General features: G+C 44.9%; 2 protein-coding genes across 5 annotated transcripts in view; both read right to left on the bottom strand.

Moving 5' to 3' along the window:
• Positions 1-3264, bottom strand: part of HERC5 (HECT and RLD domain containing E3 ubiquitin protein ligase 5) — a 50794-nt gene extending 47530 nt beyond the window's left edge. For all 3 annotated transcript variants that reach the window (XM_024246044.3, XM_054554146.2, XM_054554147.2), the window contains exons 1-2: positions 2432-3264; positions 469-592 (exon numbers count right to left, since the gene is read on the bottom strand). In XM_024246044.3, the coding sequence (XP_024101812.2) occupies positions 469-592; positions 2432-3149 (842 nt within the window). In that variant the 5' untranslated portion in view covers positions 3150-3264. The remainder of the gene's footprint in view (positions 1-468; positions 593-2431) is intronic.
• Positions 3265-16816: 13552 nt separating this feature from the next.
• The window catches only part of HERC6 (HECT and RLD domain containing E3 ubiquitin protein ligase family member 6), a 64952-nt gene continuing 62873 nt past the window's right edge, over positions 16817-18895 (bottom strand). For both annotated transcript variants that reach the window (XM_024246004.3, XM_054554148.2), the window contains one exon: positions 16817-17682. In XM_024246004.3, coding sequence (XP_024101772.2) covers positions 17462-17682 — 221 coding nt within the window. In that variant the 3' untranslated portion in view covers positions 16817-17461. The remainder of the gene's footprint in view (positions 17683-18895) is intronic.

Raw genomic sequence — 18895 nt, 5'->3', positions numbered from 1 at the left:
GTGGTTTAAGAAAAAATATGCATCACATAATTATAATATTATTATGCAAACAATTTTATGATGCAGGAATAAATGCAAGACGAAAATAAGTTCTAATTCATATAATCTACTAGGGAAAAGTCTCACAAATTATTTCATGATAATGTGTATTTTTTCTAGGTTAAAAACTTTTATTTCCAGAAATTTAACTTATAGGATTATTGTGAGGATCAAATGAGTTAATGAATGTGAAAGTCCAATTTAGGGCTAGGCAAACTATTTAATCATTTCCTTTAAATGCCAAAACAACACATGATACCTGCCCTGGAGGACGTAAGGACTTTACTGGTCAGTGCAGAATTTATTATTTACTTAAGATGCTACTATCTAAAGCAGGGGACAAGAATCAGATATGGAAACATTTTCCTACAAAATTATTATTGTCTTTTGATTAAAATTAATTTTTAATAGAAGAAAAAAGTTCCCTACCTTAGATGTTTCATGCTATAGTTGTCATACTCAAATGGTTTTCCATCTGATGAGAGAATCAGCATGTGCTCTGCTCCTTGGTCCACGGAATGTATCTTCATGTTTTTTCCTAATTTAATGCATTCTACAGAGCAAATCCAACCAGGAACTTATCATCACTTTGATTATTACCCACTGTATTACTAACTTCATTATAATACACTTAAAAGATCTGGGAAAAATTTCAACTAGACAAGCTTTGACTTACCATGAACTTCTTTTTAAGAAAATTCAGGTAGGCAAAGCAAATCAGGAATGACAATTGTCTTGACATAGTTTTTTTTAATTAGAAAAAATATTGATGTATACTTTGTTGTAAATGGAACACACCCTTAGAATATCCAATTAAATATCTGCTTTTAGGTTCTTGTTTATTAAGTGAAGACAAATGAAATTTGAAATGACAAAGATGAAAAAGTCTATAAGAAAATATAACTTTAAGACAACATAACTCATTTCAAGAACAAATAGTGTATTCTGAAACACATTCCTTTCTCCAAAAAAGCAAATAATAGTAATAAACACTTCCCAACAGTTCCCAGTAGAAGCCAATGCCTATATTCTTAAAAGGAAGGATTATGTTTGGGGCACTATCTTTAAAGAGGATGCTGTTGAAAACATTTTTCATTGGCATTAATTTGGCCCTTTCTAAAGTTAAGAGATTTTAAACTGTCCACTAGTAAAAATGTACTCTCATTTAATTTGTTCACAAAAATTAAACTAGGATAGTTTTGGGATCTTGTTTCATCTTCAGTGCTGATGAAATAGAATCTATTCATGTAAAAATCTCAAAGCACAAACCATATTACAAATGCCAGGGGAATCAAAACAGTTTGGTAATAAGAAATGGCTCAGCAGACTAAGAGTTTCTTTTAAAGAGCCTCAGCATTTCAAATCAGTTGAAAAAAAGGAAGTATTAAGAAATGGTATTGGGACATCAGCTAAGCATTTGGAAAAGCAAATAAATCTAGCTCCCCTCCTACCTCAGTACTTAAATTCCAAGCGCACGAAAAATTTTAACTTAAAAAAAAAAACCTTAAAATTACTATAAAGATGAGTACATTTTTAAAAACACTGGGAGTGTGGATAGCTTTCCAACCTAACATAAAATCCATAAGCCTCCTTAACAGACAAAGAAAAAGATAGACTACCCCCCAAAAAATGCACAATAAAAAACAACATCCACAAAACGCAAAGTGAGAAAAATATTACAACATGTACGACGGGCAAAAGGCTATTCTTATTCAATATTCAAATACCTCTTCCATACAAATAAGAAAAAGATTTAACAACTCAAATTTTTAAAAGCCAGGCAAAGATAAACAGGCAGTTTACCGAAAAAGGAATGCAAACGTCCAGCAGTTAAACGCAAAATAAACTCGCAGCAAGATACCAATTTCTTCACTCCACAGATGGGCAAAATTTTCGAGAACGCGGGCAATTATTTCCCCCACTTCGATGAGAATGTGGGAGAAGTACAACTCAACGCCAAGGTAAAATCCCATCACTGAGAATGGCTGCCAAAGTTGGAGCAGTGACTACTTTCTCAAACGAGATAGTGGGAGATGCGGCGGGCGGCGGACGGGGGTACAAACTTGAACAGAAACCTATGAGAAAGCCAGACTGGCTAAAAGGATGAAGACGCTGCCCGCATGCCCCGCACAGGCCAGTTTGCTGAGTGGAGGATCCGCTGGTCGCCAGCATCCCGCTCACCCCGCGCCTGACACTGACTGGGATAAAAGAGAGCTCAGGTGCGCCGTCGGCGAAACGACCCGAGCCAGGCGCGCGTCTGCGGCCTTCTGGGCTCTCCTCCCTCAGGCGCGGACCCCCTGGCTGCCCGCCCCTTACAGCCCCCAGCCCTCACCCCTCACAGCCCTCATAGCCCTCACAACCCTCACAGCCCTCACACACCAGCCCCACTCACTCGGCGTCCGGGCGCCGCCGCTCCCGGCGAGCAGCTGGTGAACCTGGACGCCCGCCCCGCCGCGCTCCAACACTGCGAGGCGCCCCGGCGAGCAGCAGATTTGGCGCGTCACCTCGGCCCTCCGGAGCAACGCGCGGTGGAGGCCCGAGGCGCTGGGGAAGAGCCAGAGCTGTGCGCCCGGAGACTTCGCGGGCTGGGACGCGGCGGCCTGGCCCGCGGTCGAGCGCCCGTTGCGCCGCGACTTCCTCCGCGACCTCCGCTCCATCGCCGCTTTGCGGGGTCCCAGGGCCAGAGGCGAGAGGAGAGAACGCGTTGTCCCGGGACTGAGCGCGCCCACTGCCTCAGGCGTCGCGCGCCAGAGCGGGAACCAGCTGCGCGCAGCTGCGTGGCGTCGGGGAACCGCAGCCTCAGCTACTGCGCCCCTGCGGGGACGCCACGCCCACCACGTGCTGTTTGGGGGCGGGGCCTGCAGCTCGAGGGGGAAACGAAACAGAATGTTTGTTGTTGTTTTTAAGGGGCGGAATCGAAAAGGAAAAGGAAACTGTAATGAGAGTGACTTGGCAGGCGGCCAAAGGCAACAGGTCGTTGGCTGGCGTAAAGGCCGATGGGCTGGACTGAGAAAGTGTCCCCGGGCGGGCAGCGGCTGCCTTAACTCCTGGACGGAATGGCTTTCGAGGAAACGCTGCAGTTCCACTAGGAGGCACTGTGACACACGCATTTCCAGAGGGAGGGATAACGGAAGCCAAGGTTTGTTAAGCGTTGTGCGCCGCGGCCGGGCGCGGTGATTCACGCCTGTAATCCCAGCACTTAGGGAGGCCGAGGCGGGCGGATCACGAGGTCAGGCGATCGAGACGATTCTGGCTAACACGGTGAAACCCTCGTCTCTACTAAAAATACAAAAACAAAATTAGCTGGGCGTGGTGGCGGGCGCCTGTAGTCCCCACTACTCGGGAGGCTGAGGTGGGAGAATGGCGGGAACCCGGGAGGCGGAGTTTGCAGTGAGCCGAGATTGCGCCACTGCACTCCAGCCTGGGCGACAGAGCGAGACTCCGTATCAGAAAAAAAAAATGCGTTATGCGCCGGGCTCAAACCGGCATAAAACTGGGCAGAGCTATGCAGTCAGCCACCGCTCCCCCACCCCCATCCCACCCCGCCTCGCGCCCGCTCCACTACGTACTCCCGGGTGCCTGGCAACAGTGATGTGCTTTAGGCCTTTTAGAATGCGTACATACGGAACCATATCTAAGTGCTGTCTGGCTTTTTAAACTTAGCACAATGCTTTGAGATTCATACTATTGTGTTTAATTAGTAATTCCTTTGTGTTATTGCTGAATGGTAGTCTATCATATGGGTATGCCACAGTTTATTCATTCACCAGTTGATGGGCCTGTCGGTTGTAAGGAACAGGAGAAAACTTCCCCTTTGCTCTCTGAAGGGTCACCGAAAATCAACTGACAAGGCTGGGCCTGGGCTCCTGCCTGTAACCCCAGCCCTTTTTTAGGCCAAGGCAGGAGGATCTCTTCTTTGTGAAGTGTGTATTCAAATCTTTTGACCATTTATTTATTAGCTAGCTTGACTTTTTATCTGAGTTCTTTATATATTATATTTGAGTTCTTTATATGTTTCATACCATGTTCTTTATTAGCTATACGTTTTGAAATGTTTTCTACCTGTCTGTGGCTTGCCTCTTCATTTTAAGTGTCTTTTGAAGCACTGAAGTTTTAAATTTGGATGTAATTTATCCATTTTTTCTTTTACATAGTTCATACCTTTTTTGTCCTACTTAAGACATTTTTGCTAAATTCAAGATTATAAGATTTCCTCATTTGTTACCTTCTGGAAGTTTTATAATTGTTGGTCTTCATTATATTTAAAATGAATTATTATTTATAGTATTGATCGATGCTGGAGGCAGATAAGGGAGGGTCCCTGGAGAATCTCTGACCTTCCCCACAAGCTTTCGTGCAGCTGAGGAAACCTGCCCAGGGTCTTGTCTGGGCATGCCCACAAGGGACTTGGGGGCCCACCTGCACCGGGAGAGTGGGGTACAGCCAGAGGGAATTTAGCCTTATGCAGCCGGGAGGAGCAAGATGTCTTCAGCTTGTGTGTGTTGGCCTGTTATTCAGTCTGTGAGCTGGGAGCCTGTTGGCAGGACCCTCCTTGTTTTTTTGCTGAGAGCTTTCTTCTAATAAATGCCACTCTTCACCTTTCAATGTATTCACATGCCTAATTGTTCCTGGTCATGAGACAAGAACCTGGATTTTGGCTGAGCTAAGGAGCAAAAATTCCTGCATCCATATGAGGTAAGAATAAAGGTTCATTTTTTTCCTTATGGATTTCCAGTTGTTCCAGCTTGCCTATCCCCATGGAATTGCCTTGGCATCCCTGTCAAAACTCAGTTGGCCGTATATTATAACCTCAGAGCCAGCCCAAACTGGCCCTACTCTATTGATAACAAAATGGCCAGTTACCTTGTAGGTATAACAGAGCCAAAACTGCAAGTCATGTAGACTGGGCACGTGCTGTGGAAAAAGCTTTGACCTCTAACAATGAAACAGGAAAGGTTCCCTTGTCCCCTTCATAGGGCATGCGACGGTGGGAGTGGCTCGCTTCTTCAGTGCCCCACTGCTCACACCTCTAGGGGAGCATACAGACAGGCAGGTTGTGGGGCTCCGACCCCACGCCAGTGTCTAGGGGTGGATGTTTACTATTCCTGAAGCACCAGTGGGCTGTGCTACTGTGTGCTTTTTTAGTTTTGCTGTCTATAGGCACTTATGTTAACCAGCTCAATTAGACCCTCTACCTTGTCACAAGGACAGAGGGCTTTCTGTATCCCAGGTTCTTGCCTTGGTGTACCGGAAGAATTGGATCACATGTGGGCTTGGAGAATGAGTGCAAGGTTTTATTGAGTGGAAGTAGCTCTCAGCAGATGGGGGAGCCAGAAGGGAGTTGGTTTTCCCCTGGAGTTGAGCCGCTCAGCGGCCCAGGCTGTCCTTCGACCACACTGGCCAAACTCCGCATTGTTCTGCTGGTCGATGGCCTGCCAGTGCTAGTGTCTTTAGAATGGTACTTGCCACACAGTACCTACTATAAGTAATTATTCAATGAATTAATGAATCCCTTAACATTCAGATTTTTCAAATAAATTATTCAGCAGTTTGCTAAAATAAAAACTCTAGAGATATTCCTGAATATAAAATATATATCTAGCAAGGTTAGGGATATAGGAAATGTTGCTTTACATAATGTTGTTTTATTAAAAATATTATTCTTGGCTCACACCTGTAATCCCAGCACTTGGGAGGCAAGGCAGGAGAATTGCTTGAGCCCAGGATTTCAAGACCAGCCTGGGCAACATAGTGAGACCTTGTCTCTTAAAAAAAAATTATTCTTGATTCATCACTTTATTATTTATCCAAACATTTTCAACTAATTCTCTTTTTTTAAATTGTAAATTGGCAATTTATAATTGTATACATTTATGGGGAACAAAGCGATCTTATAATTTATGAATAACAATGTGGAATAGTTCAATCAAGCTAGTTCCCACATCCATCACCTCAAATACTTAACAATTTTTGTGGTGAAAACATTTGAAATTTTTCTCTTTGGTATTTTGAAAAGTGCAATACTGTATTGTTAATTATATTTACCACACTGTGCAATCGAACTCAAAAAAAAAAGAATGAACACATTCATCTCGTTACCTGGTTAAGTGTTCTGATGGTCAGGTGTCCAGGTTCTTGGCACATTGAACAAAGAATTGAACAACACACATGAACAAGCTGTGAAGGAATGAATTTATGAAAGTGGAAGACAGTGGGCCGGGCGCAGTGCCTCACGCCTGTAATCCCAGCACTTTGGGAGGCTGAGATGGGCGGATCACGAGGTCAGGAGATCGAGACCATCCTGGCTAACACGGTGAAACCCCGTCTCCACTAAAAATACAAAAAAATTAGCTGGGCATGGTGGCGGACACCTGTAGTCCCAGTTACTTGGGAGGCTGAGGCAGGAAAATGGCGTGAACCCGGGAGGCGGAGCTTGCAGTGAGCCAAGATCGCGCCACTGCACTCCAACCTGGGCGACAGAGCCAGACTCCATCTCAAAAAAAAAAAAAAAAAAAAAAGAAAGTGGAAGACAGTGAAGGATCAAAGGCAAAAGTACATTCCACAGGGTGCGAGTGGGCTCAAGCAAGTGATTCAAGAGCCCTGGTAGCAAAGTCTTCTGGGGCTTTAGTACCCTTTAGAGGTTTCTTGGTTTCTTGTGGGTTACATCCTATGTAAATGAAGGACTGGCTTGTGACCAATTAGATGCCAAGGTGAATTGGCCCATGGCCAATCCAAGACTGGTGTGGTTTGGTGCCTTATGCAAATGAATGTCCTGGAATGGACAAATCATTGGTCAGAGTGCAGGTTCGGCCTGTGGCCAATCAGAGCCTGATGTGGTTTGGCACCTTATGCAAATGAAGGTCCTGGAATGGACCAGTCATAGGTCAGTGTGCAGACTCTTCAGTTCCAGGGAGTCTGTCCAAGTTATCCCTAGATTCCCTATTTCTGGGTCCTATTCTCCTGCCTCATTTTCCCCCTGAGAGACATGATCCCTAGAAATCTTTATGGGAGGCAGAGAGACTGATGGTCTTTTCTTCTGTAACTGCTTCCTGCTGATTTAGCACGCTGGCCTTACCTACTGGGGACCACAGAACTCTCGCCTTGCTTTGTCTTGTGGAGACCGGGTAAACTTTGACGGCCAGAGGTGGTGCCTTTACCTGGCACTGGCTGGAAACCTTGTCGCACAATCATCTGAAGCTAAATGGTTTCTAGGCAAGAGAAAATGAACTTGGTTAAAAGGTTTAGCAAACGTGGTCCAAAGACCAGGGCCAGTATAACCATTAGCAATGGTCTGGCTAGGGGATGGAGCCATGACCCCCAGTCCAGCAACCTTGACCAGGAGCCCATGATTCCGACAGCTGTTGTATCTTAGCGGCCCAGTCAGCTAGTTTTCAGGTGGCATCCCTTACTATTCCTGATTGGTTGACACAGAAACAGCATTCTTCCTCTAGGAAAAGACATAAGCCTCCCTTCTCAGTGGTTATGAGGTCTAGTCCCCTTCTATTTTGCAAAGTGACCACTGCCAGGGAGCCTATTTGATTTTGTCTGATGACAATACTTTGAGCAAGTCATCCAAGATTTCCATGAAATCAATTGACAAACCCTGGTAGTAGGATAGGGAGGTTGCTAGCCCATTAACTCCTGTTCCTATTCCTGCTGTTACTCCCAGCTCTACTAAAAGGAGTATGAGTTGGATGGCTTGCTTGTGTCTGGTGGTTGCAGTCAAAGGTATAGTGAGAGATTGGTTATTGGGAGCTATATTAATTTCAGGGGCTAAATAAACAAGTGTACAAGTTCCAGTCCAATTGGCAGGTAAACATAAGTAGAAGCTGGTCCTGCACAGGAAAAATGCTCCCCGTTTTTCAAGACAGAAATTGTTTTCTATGGTGAACATATGGGTTAGTTTGTTATTTTCGCTTTCCCAAGTAGTTAAGGTCCCTGCTAAGGTGGCCCCTGTTGATGACGGGAAGGGACCTTGCAAAGTTGGGTTGCCCCAGTGGTTTTATTTTCCCAGTGGAGGTAGCTGCTCTTGGTGTCCACCAACAACCAACCGGGAGTATTATCATATTGGGGAACCAAAAGACAGCTAGAGGTGAATTTCAGGGCTAATGCAGTCTTCCCAAGGAAAAGTGTGGACACAGCTAGTGGGCTTCCCTTAACAGTACTTAGACCGAATATCTTTTAAGGTGCCCTTAACTAGGAATGGTTTCCGTGAAAACCATTCTAAATCATGTAGTTTGAGTAATTGTGTAATTTACATGATTGTGTGAGGGATTAATCTCCAGAGTGTAGTTGCACTGATTACTCTTCAAGGTCCCCAGGACCTTACTGGACTTTTGGCTCCTTTTGACACAGAGTGTACCTGGAATTCTAGCTGTGTGTGTGTTGATATTGGGCCCCAGATGGGCTTTTCTGAGGATGTAACCCTAGAGAGGTTGCTCTGATAGGACTGCAGGAGGTTTACTGCTCGTCCTGTCATTGTAACCTTTGTCATGTCTGTAATTTGGTTGTGTAAGTCATCTAACTAAGTTTATTAGTTTGAAGAGAGTTCCTCCTTTGTAGGCAGGGTAGTAAGTCATTTTTTCAAGGGCCCAATATCGTGCTGGGACTGGGATAGCAGTGTACCTGGAGGAGTATGGGGATAAGCAAAGCCAACAATGTTTTTGCTAAGGCTAGGCTGGCAGCCACGCACAGTGCCTCTAATCCCAGCACTTTGGGAGGCCTAGGTGAGCAGATCAGTTGAGGTCAGGGGTTCAAGACCAGCCTGGACAACATGGTGAAAGCGTGTTTCTACTAAAAAGAACCCAAAAAAAACCCAAAAAAACAAGGCTGGGCTGGTGGTGTTTAATAGCCTTTGTGTTAGATTCAAGGTCCTTAGTAAATACTGAGGGTCACCTAATGGTCAGAGGGTAAATCGAGGCCCTGCTGTTGAATTAAGCCAATTCCCAACATACATGATCCCAGTGTGTGTGGCCTATAGCAAATCATTGTGGGTATGAATGTACCTTTTTGTTATTTTGCTTCCTTTAAGTCCTACAGGATAGGATTCTACTAGGGCAGAGGAGATGATCCTACCCGCTTGGGAAAAGGCAGTTTAATAATGTAAGAAAAACTAGTATTACCCCAACTACCACGACCACACAGAAAAGACACCAAGGAAAGTTAGTAGGCCTTTACTTATCTTTTGGCCATTCTTTTAAACAGGTACTTCAAGGTCTTCCACAGGTTCACAGGTATAGTGGCTGGTGGGAGTTCCACATTCGGGGTCCAGGAACTTCTGGTATGGCAGGCTTGATGCTGGAAAGATGTATCCAATTATCTAACCCTAGTACTTTGACCACGGAAGGTGTGGCCAGCACCACTGAAAATGGTTCCTTCCATTTGGGTTGTAGCTGTTGAGCAGATTATCCCTTTTTCCATGTTTTTACCAGTACCTTACCTCCTGGCCTAATTTTGGGTTGCTGGTTAGTTCCCAGTACAGGGAACCACTGGGTTCCAAACTTTTGTAAATCCTGCTGAAATTGTCCCAGGTTAATTAGGTATTTTACTAAACTGGTTGTTTCTGGATCAGTGATTAGATCATTAGTTAAAAATGGCCTTGCATATAATATTTCATATGGGCTCATATTAATTTTTGCTTGAGGGGAATTACAGATCCTTAAGAGGGATGTGGGGAGCAAGTCGACCCAAGTCTCTGACATTTCCTGGCACAGTTTAACTAATGCCCATTTTAGAGTTTGATTAGCCTTTTCTACTTTCCTGGAGGATGGAGGCCTCCATGCTGAATGTAAATTTGATCCTGAGGGCCTTAGCAACCCCTTGAGTTATTTGGGAGACAAAAGATAAGCTGTTATTTTGAAGGCTCTGGGGTAGCCCAAACCAAGGGATTATTTCTCTTTCTTTCTTTCTTTTTTTTTTTTTTCTTTTGAGACAGAGCCTCACTCTGTTGCCCAGGCTGGAGTGCAGTGTGCTCGGCTCACTGCAGCCTCCACCTCCTTGTTTCAAGCGATTCCTGTGCCTCAGCCTCCTGAGTAGCTGGGATTATAGGCATGCACCATCATGCCCAGATAATTTTTTTTTTTTTTCGTAGAGACAGGGTTTCACCATGTTGCCCAGGCTGGGCTTGAACTTCTGGCTCAGTGATCTGCCTGCCTCAGCTTTCCAAGGTATTGGGATTACAGGTGTGAGACATCATCCCTGGCCAGATTATTTCTTTTAAGAGAATTTTCACTACTTCATTGGCCTTTTCTGTTCTGGTAGGGTAAACTTCAACCCAGCTAATAAAGGTTTCTATCAGTACTAGTAAAAACTTGAATCCTTTACAGGCTGGCATATGGGTAAAGTCCAATTGCCAGTCTTCCCCTGGGTAAGTTCCTCCTCTTTGGATTGGCTCTATTAAAGGAGGCACTTTGTTTCCTGGGTTGTTTAATGCACACAGTGAGCAGGCTTGACAGACCTGTTTGGCCATGGAAGCTAGGTTGGATCCAGTGAAGAGCTTGTTTACCATGGCCAAAGTTGTGTCTCTTCCCACATGGAAAGAGTTATGCAGGGCTTTTATGATTTTCCATTGGACTGCTTGGGGAAGATTTATTTTTGATCCCTTATACCACCAAGATCCCTGTTTCATTCCTCCTTGTTGTTTTATTAGCTGTTCTTCCTGTGAGGTGTACTCAGGTTCTATTGGGGGGGTCATAAAAAAAGAGTAGTGCTAAAACTTGTTGAGACTGTACCTTGAGGGCTGCTGCCTTGGATTCCTTTTTGTTCCCTTGCCACTATAGGAGTTAGATTCTTTTGGTGCCCTTTGCAATGAATAATGGCTATGGCCTCTGGCAAGTGTTGTCTGTAATAGCTGAAGAATCCCATGTTTTATGGGGGAGTGCTTGCTAGTAAGTAGTCCCCTTTCCAAATTGCAGCATGAGAATGAACCACAAGAAATGCATAGTTAGAATCTGTATAGATGTTAGCTTTCTTTGCTTGTCCCAACTTTTTTTTTTTGAGACAGAGTTTTGCTCTGTCGCCCAGGCTGGAGTGCAGTGGTATGAGCTCAATTCACTGAAACCTCCGCCTCCCAGGTTCAAGCAATTCTCCTGCCTCAGCCTCCCAAGTAGCTGGGACTACAGGCACACACCACCACGCCCGGCTAATTTTTGTATTTCTAGTAGAGATGGGGGTTCACCATATCGGTCAGGCTGGTCTTGAACTCCTGACCTCAGGTGATCTACTTGCCTCGGCCTCCCAAAGTGCTGGGATTACAGGCGTGAGCCACTGTGCCGGCCCCTTGTCCCAACCTTAATGCTTGAGTAAGAACAATGATCTCAGCCTTTGTGTCAATGTGCCTGGGGGCAGTAGCTGGACTTCAAAAACAGTGTAATTCACTATTGCGTATCCAGCTTGGTGCTCCCCATTTAGTACAAAGCTGCTACTGTCTGTAAACCAGTTATCCACAGGGTCTGGAAGAGGCTGATCTAAAAGATAAAAGAGGCTGGCTCCCATATCTGTGTACAATGATCTGCTCACAGGAATGATTGGTTATGGTGCCCATAGGTAGCAGTGCGGCTGGTGATATGGTTTGGCTGTGTCCCCACCCATATCTCGTCTTGAATTGTAGCTCCCATAATTTCCATGTGTCGTGGGAGGGACCCTGTTCCCGGAACCAAGCTGGGTCTGGCTGCGTTTTCTCAAGGCCCAATAAGGAGAAGCAGACAAACTAGGAAAGAATGGAATTTATTGATGTAACTGGATACAGGGAGAAGGCCAGAGATAATTCCACCAGACCAACCCAAAGTGTTACAATTTTCTTAGTGCATGTATAGGTTGGGGTTATGTGCCTACGTGCAGTATAGCATTCGCCTAAGTCTCTCTGTAACTAATTTTGTTTCAACTAGAAGGTCAGAGGCAAAAAATGCTTGCTAAGTTTGATTAAAATGGCCCCAGTACCTTCAAGGCCTGTCTACTGTGGTACCAGAGTGATTATTTCTATCTTATCTCCTTAGCAGCTTGGTCCAGAGAGCTGCCTTAGACTCTAATAAATCTATTCAAACAGCTGCCACCATTACCTTGAACTGTCTCAGATTCCGTCTTCCCGAGATGGGTCCTGGCACTAGGAATGTAACACTGTCTCTATTATTTTGACTTGCTCCAGGTTAGGGAGAAGCCTACTGACCATATGACATATGTTTCATTTGTAGCTTTGATGTCTGGGCACCAGTTTCCCTAGGCTTAACTATTTGCTAAATGTTAAGGCAGTGCTGTGGAAATCTGTCAGTGTTAACTGGAGTGATATACAGGCCTGTCTGTGTGATTGTCAGGGAGAACTGGCCTGCCACAACCTGGTGGGAGGTAATTGAATCATGGGGGTGGGTCTTTCCATGCTGTTCTCATTATAGTGAATCAGTCTCACTAGATCTGATGATTTTATAGAGAGTTCCCCAGCACACGCTGTCTTGCCTGCTGCCATGTAAGACATGACTTTGCTTCTCCTTTGCCTTCCACCAGCCATGATTGTGAGGCCTCCCCAGTCATGTGGAACTGTGAGTCAGTTAAACCTCTTTCCTTTATAAATTACCCAGTCTTGGGTATGTCTTTACTAGCAGCATGAGAACAGACTAATAGAGCTGGGTCAGGTCTTAACTGTGATCTCTGGATTATCTAGGAGTGCTGCCTCGTATTTAATCTTTCTCCTGTCATCCAGATATGTCCTTTTATCTCTAGGACTGGTGGGGAGTTGTGGCTGGTCTAGAGTAATTTTTGTTTATTTATTTATTTATTTTTTAGGCGGAGTTTTGCTCTTGTTGCCCAGGCTGGAGTGCAATGGTGCGATCTGGGCTCACCATAACCTCCGCCTCGTGGATTCAAGCAATTCTCCTGCCTCATCCTCCCGAGTAGCTGGGATTACAGGCATGTACCAGCACTCCCGGCTAATTTTGTATTTTTAGTAGAGACAAGGTTTCTCCACGTTGGTCAGGCTGGTCTCCAACTCCCGACCTCAGGTGATCCGCCCACCTTGGCCTCCCAAAGTGGTGGGATTACAGGCGTGAGCCACCACGCCTGGCCAGCCTATAGTAATTTTAATAGCTTCTTCAACCAAAATAGCAGTGGCTGCTATTGCCTGCAGGCAGCTGGGCCACCTGGTGGCTACCATCTTATTTCTTTGAAAAGTATGCAACAACTGGGCGCAGTGGCTCACACCTGTAATTCCAACATTTTGGGAGGCCAAGGTGGGTGGATTGCTTGAGATCAGGAATTCAAGACCACCCTGGCCAACATGGTGAAACCCTGTCTCTACTGAAACACAAAAATTTGCTGGGGCATGGTGGTGACAGGCACCTGTAATCCCAGCTACTTGGGAGGCTGAGGCAGGAGAATGACTTGAATCCAGGAGCTGGAGGTTGCAGTGAACCGAGATTGTGCCAGTGTACTCCAGCCTGGGAGACAGAACAAGACTCCATCTCAAAAAAGAAAAGTATGCAATGGGCCTAGGCTCTGTTCTCAACTTCTGAGTAAGCACTCCCACTGCTATGCCTTTCTTTTCTGCTACATACAGGAAGGGCTTGGTGAGGTTTGGAATGCTGAGTGCAGGAGCCTGGCTGAGAGCCCATTTTAACTTGGTGAAAGTCTCCCTCATTTCTAGGGTTCATTCCATTGGCTCATCTTAAGGTCCCCTTGTTGCCTTGTAAAGGGGCTTTGCTATGTGCTCGAAATTTGGGATTTATATTCTATAGAATTCAGCCATTCCAAGTGAAGCTGCTGCTTGGCATGTGAGTTAATTTTGGTGCCCATGACGTCCAGAGTTACCCAGGGATCCTAAGTGGTAGTGATGATGTCCCTGGGTCCCATGAGTCTTCATCTGATTCCTCATGTGCTGCTAGAGTTTTGACTGATGGAGCCCCTTGGTGGGAGCAGGGGCAGTCAATTATCCAGTGCCAGAGGTCGCGACTGGTGCCCTCACATTGGCAGCACAGGCCCTGCGTGGGCTTAGTGCAGTCCTTTGCCTAGTGCCCATTTTTCTTGCACTTGTAACCAGAGCTTTTGCCGGCATTGTCCTTGTGACCCTTTGGGTTTTCCTTGGATGCCTTTTGGGCATTTAGGGCATCACGAGTGACAGTTGCCATAATTTTGGCTGTTTTTCTTTAGTGTATTCCCTTTCCACTTCCTCCAGATCACGATTGTTATATACCATGCAGGTGGTATCAATAAGCTGATTTTGATTAGTTTGTGGTCCCATGTGTAGCTTCTGGATTTTATGCCTAATGTCCAGGGCAGCTTGGCTAATGAAATCCTGTGCCATTAGTACTTTGCCTTCAGGAGAGGGAGGGTCCAGGTTGGTGTATTTTTTAAAAGCCTTTTCCAATCTACTATAAAATATAGCTTTCCTCCTTAACCTGTGTAATTTCCCTTAATTTACTGCCTTAGTCATTTCCTTTCTCATTCCTCCCAGGTGAGCTTCAAGGAATTTGGCTGGGTTGTTCATTCCCATAGGGGTGTTATAGTTCCAGTTCCACTCAGTGATGGGGACTGTATCTGGGCCCAGGCAATTGCCCTTGGAGTTTCCGGCAAACAGCTTGTTTGCTTCACGTTGGGCGGCCTCAGAAATACATTCTTTCTCCAGAGGAGTGCAACAAGTTGCCAGGATACATTGAACATCTTTCTGTGAGAGATCGAAGGCTAAGGTTAAAGTTTGGAAGCCATCTGCAAATCTCCTGGGGTTCTCAGAATAAATTCCTAACTTATCCTTTCATTGCTGTATATCAGTTATGGAGAAGGGGGCCTCCACTTAGATTAGCCCCTCAACTCTTGCTACTTCCCTTAGGGGAAATAGAGCTGGACAGGGATTGAATAAGGTGTTCCCCTAGAAGTGTGTGGGGAAACTTAGTGGAGTTCCCGGCTCCTGTTCTTGGGTTTGATCCTCAGGAGCACTTGGCAAGGGGTTGTATAGAGGTGGTTGCAGTTCCCCCTAAGAAACGGTGGCCCTTGCAGAAAGGGGTCATCTATAACATCCGGTTCTACTTTAGGAATTTTTTCTCTTTGAGGGCAAAATTTGGAAGCCTTACAAATTGAAGGGTTTTGGTGCAGGGCCATAAAGGCTTAAACATGGTATTTCTGACCATTTACCCTGCCTTTTGCAAAATAAGTCTAATTGCAGGATAGTGTCATGACTGAGACTCCTATTGACTAGCCATTGCTCCTGGTTATCTAGAGGATACTGGGGCCAAACAGTATTACAGTAAAAAAAACACAAATATTTCCTTACTATATTGTCAGGGTTAAATTGGTTCCAATTATTGAGGATGCAGCTGAGTGGGGAGTCAGGTGGTATGGATGGCGTATTTCCTATTGCTGTTTGTAAGAGAAAAAAAATTCTGAGGAGGATTTAATACTAGACTTCAGAACCTCCATCTAGGGGCTTCCCCTTCAGAGATGCTGTGGCCTAGGATTGGATCTACCAAGGAGTCCCCCTTTGGGGTCCAATCTTAGAGTGTCAGACATCTCTGACCTTAGGTGGGCACCAGTGCTGCTTTGAATGCTTTCCCTTCATAGACAATGGCCTAGTATGATTCCCTTCATTCTTGGATATGGTTCTTGGCTTTTGGCATCCTTGTAGCTGGCCATAATAGTTTCTTCCCAAATGGTTTCCTTAACCATTGTCATAACTATAGTTTGAAGGGCAAGGGATGGCAGACTGCTTAATTTAAACTTGTTGGAGACTGGCCTCTCAATAAGGGAGCATAGTGCTCTCTGACTGTACCAGATAAACCAGGAGCAGAGATTTCCCCATGGATCCACTACTGTGCAATTTATACAGTGATCCAAGAGTCTCCACCAGGATTCTTCTCTTAGTACCAGATCTACTCAACTCAAATGATCTAGAAGTGGTCCCTTACAAAAGAAGCAGGGCACTTTCCCTATCCAAGTGGTTGGTCCGTAACCTTTAGGCTAATGTTTGCTGTTGGAGCCTCCATAGTCAGTTACCTATTGCCCTGGCCCTTTGGGTTTGGGGTACATCTCTAATTGGTCTAAACATGTTATCCCAACATAAGCAGCAAATAAATATAATATTATAGTCGCAAAAACATGCACCTCATGGCGGCAGGGATTTATCTTGTGCCCCTATTTGTTGTATTCCCTGACAGGCTGACTCCACGAGGGAATTTTAGCATAAGAAAAGGAGGGTTAAAGCCACCTGAAATGTGTATGTATTCACCCTGGACAAGCCGCCACTGCCAATTGCATCACATGTAGGGCTCAGGAACTATAACCAGGAAAGAGAGAAAAGAATCCCACTTCCAGGCCAGGCAGCTATCCCACTCACTCTTTGGCTTTCAGGCAACACTGGAGAGTGGCCTGGGCCAGTTGCCCTCAATTACCAAGGAGCTACTGGGAAATGGCTGCTGAAGGACTAAAAAGAAAAGGACTCAGGACCCCACCTGAAGCAGGTGATGATGGTTAGGTGCTTACACACGGAAACCTTTCAGTCTCACCAGACAGTGGCCCTAGCAAGAGACCTGCAGTTGTCTCTGTGCTTAGAATGCTGTTTGCCAAGGGTCCCAAGTTGGAAAAGGGAAAGAAAGAGAAGGGGAGAGACAGAAAGAGTCCCATGTGGAGTTTAGTTCCAGCCCATGGCCACAAATGGAATCTCAATAGAATAAAAGAAAATAAATCCCCAAATTTGGGCTTACCTCCTGACTGGCTCGCTAAAATATGTTACTAGGTTAAGGGTTCTGATAATCAGATGTACAGGTTCTTGGTGTGTTGAACAAAGAATTGAGTGACATGCATGAACAGGTGGTGAAGGAGTGGATTTATTGGAGCACAAGGCAGTGAAGGAGCAAAAGTGAAAGTACATTCCACAGGATGGGAGTGGGCTAGAGCAAGTGGCTCAAGAGCCCTGGTAGCAAAATCTTCTGGGGCTTAAGTACCCTGTAGAGGTTTCTTGATGGTTACACCCTATGTAAATGAAAGACTGACTCACAGCCAATTAGAGACTGAGGTGAATTGGCTCACGGCCAATCCAAGACTGGTGTGGTTTGACTCCTTATGTAAATGAATGTCCTGGAATGAACCAATCATTTGCCAGAGTGCAGGTTTGGCCCATGGCCAATCAGAGGCTGATGTGGTTTGATGCCTTATGCAAATGAAGGTCCTGGAATGGACCAATCACAGGCCAGTGTTCAGACTCTTCAGTGCCAGGGAGTGTGTCCAAGTCATCCTTAGATCCCTATCTCTGGACCCTATTCTCCTGCCTCAGTCTTGTGTGAGATTTTGTGCCCTTTGACCGTCATCATCATCTCCCCATTCCCCCAACCTCTCCCTCAACTACTTCTAACCACTATTCATTAACCTCTTGTATTGTTTAGGTGTAAGGAAGAACAGAAGGATCCAAGTGTGAGAAAGCCCACCCTGAGTCGCTCAGAGGTGATTATGACTATGTGAGCATGGGTGAGACAAATCCTCTGTTGTTGTTGATGGCTACTTGAAGTGCTTCCTCCATTCTTTCCATTGTAGAATACTTAGGGAGGTAGAGAATACAATGACAAGTTATTGATGTTGGGTGATCTCTTTCACTGAAAGTTTCAGGACAGCGAAATACTATTTCCATTTTCTGTATGCCTCTTGCATGCAGCCTATCACGTCCTGTAAGAAAAACTAGAAAGGAATAAAATTTGGTTAAGTTATTTCATAGAAAGAGTAAAACATAATGAAAAGGAAGAAATTAATCACTTCATTCAGTAAGTATTTATTGAATGTCCTTAGGCAGAGAGAACTGTCCTAGGCCATGTTGAGTGTAGAAAAATTATGATATTTGGTCTTTGTCCTCAATGAGTTCATGGTGTAGTTGGGGGAAAATTATATGCATGAAAAGATAGTAGCAAGAAGGAAGTTTATTTAGCTCATCTAGGAAGAATGAGGTTAGGAGCTTAAAGGATTCAGCAGGGAGAGAAACACCAGGCTGAGTGGTCAGAGAGACTTCACAGAGGTCACACCAGGCTATTTCTCAAGACAGGATTTGGCTGAGCTTTCAAGGCAGGGGACAAAGCTCAGGAAAAAGCCACAGGTGGGAACAAGTGAACTCATGGGGTGTACAGACAGCTGAACCACTGGGCTGAATCAAAAGTTTCCCATTAAGAGAGAAGGTTAGAAAGGCAGCTTGGGCTTATAGAGAAATAGGTTGGATCTGTGGACAAGTTGGAATTGTCCTCCAGCATCCTTAGTAGCAACAAAAATATCAAGAAGAAAGACGTGTAACTCAGGAAGAGCTGACGAATGGGATGAGATGGTGAGAGAAGTCATTAAGTATGCCCTAGAGAAACCTTAGGGTTCCCACCAAGAGAAGTTCTTATACCATGAGGCTACAGAGCTTAGTGCTCAAGTCAGCCTGATGGATTCTATTCTGGTTCCCATACTTACCAGCTGTCTGAACATGGGCAAGCTACTAAATGCTCCAAGCCTCTTTTTCCTCATGTCTGAAATGGGGAAAAAAGAATAGTACCTACCTCGTAGGGTTGCTGTTAGGAAAAAGGTAGGTAATAGATACAAAGCAGTCAGCATAGTGCATGGCACAGAATAAGCACGCAGTAAATGCTGCTGCTGCTATTATTATCATCAGTTGTTGTTGCCATTATTCTAAATGATATATTACTATAAAACAGATAGTTTGCATCATTCGAACATCATAGGACTTAGATAATTAGATGAAGATAGGAACGTGAGATAAAAGGCTTAGGAGGCAGCTGAAGTGAGGAAAGAGGGTGCAGAAAAAGTCAGTGTAGAAAAAGTAGTAAAATAGCAAATCTCTACTTAAAAAGAAACAGGCTTGAGTAAGAGAAAGAATGCTGGTCTAGAAGGTAGGGAGCCTGGG

This window comes from Pongo abelii, chromosome 3 (genome assembly GCF_028885655.2).
Source record: "Pongo abelii isolate AG06213 chromosome 3, NHGRI_mPonAbe1-v2.0_pri, whole genome shotgun sequence".
Classification (NCBI taxonomy): Eukaryota; Metazoa; Chordata; class Mammalia; order Primates; family Hominidae; genus Pongo; species Pongo abelii.
The sequence above is the reverse complement of the archived record's forward strand: the minus strand, read 5'-3'. Positions and strand labels throughout refer to the sequence as shown.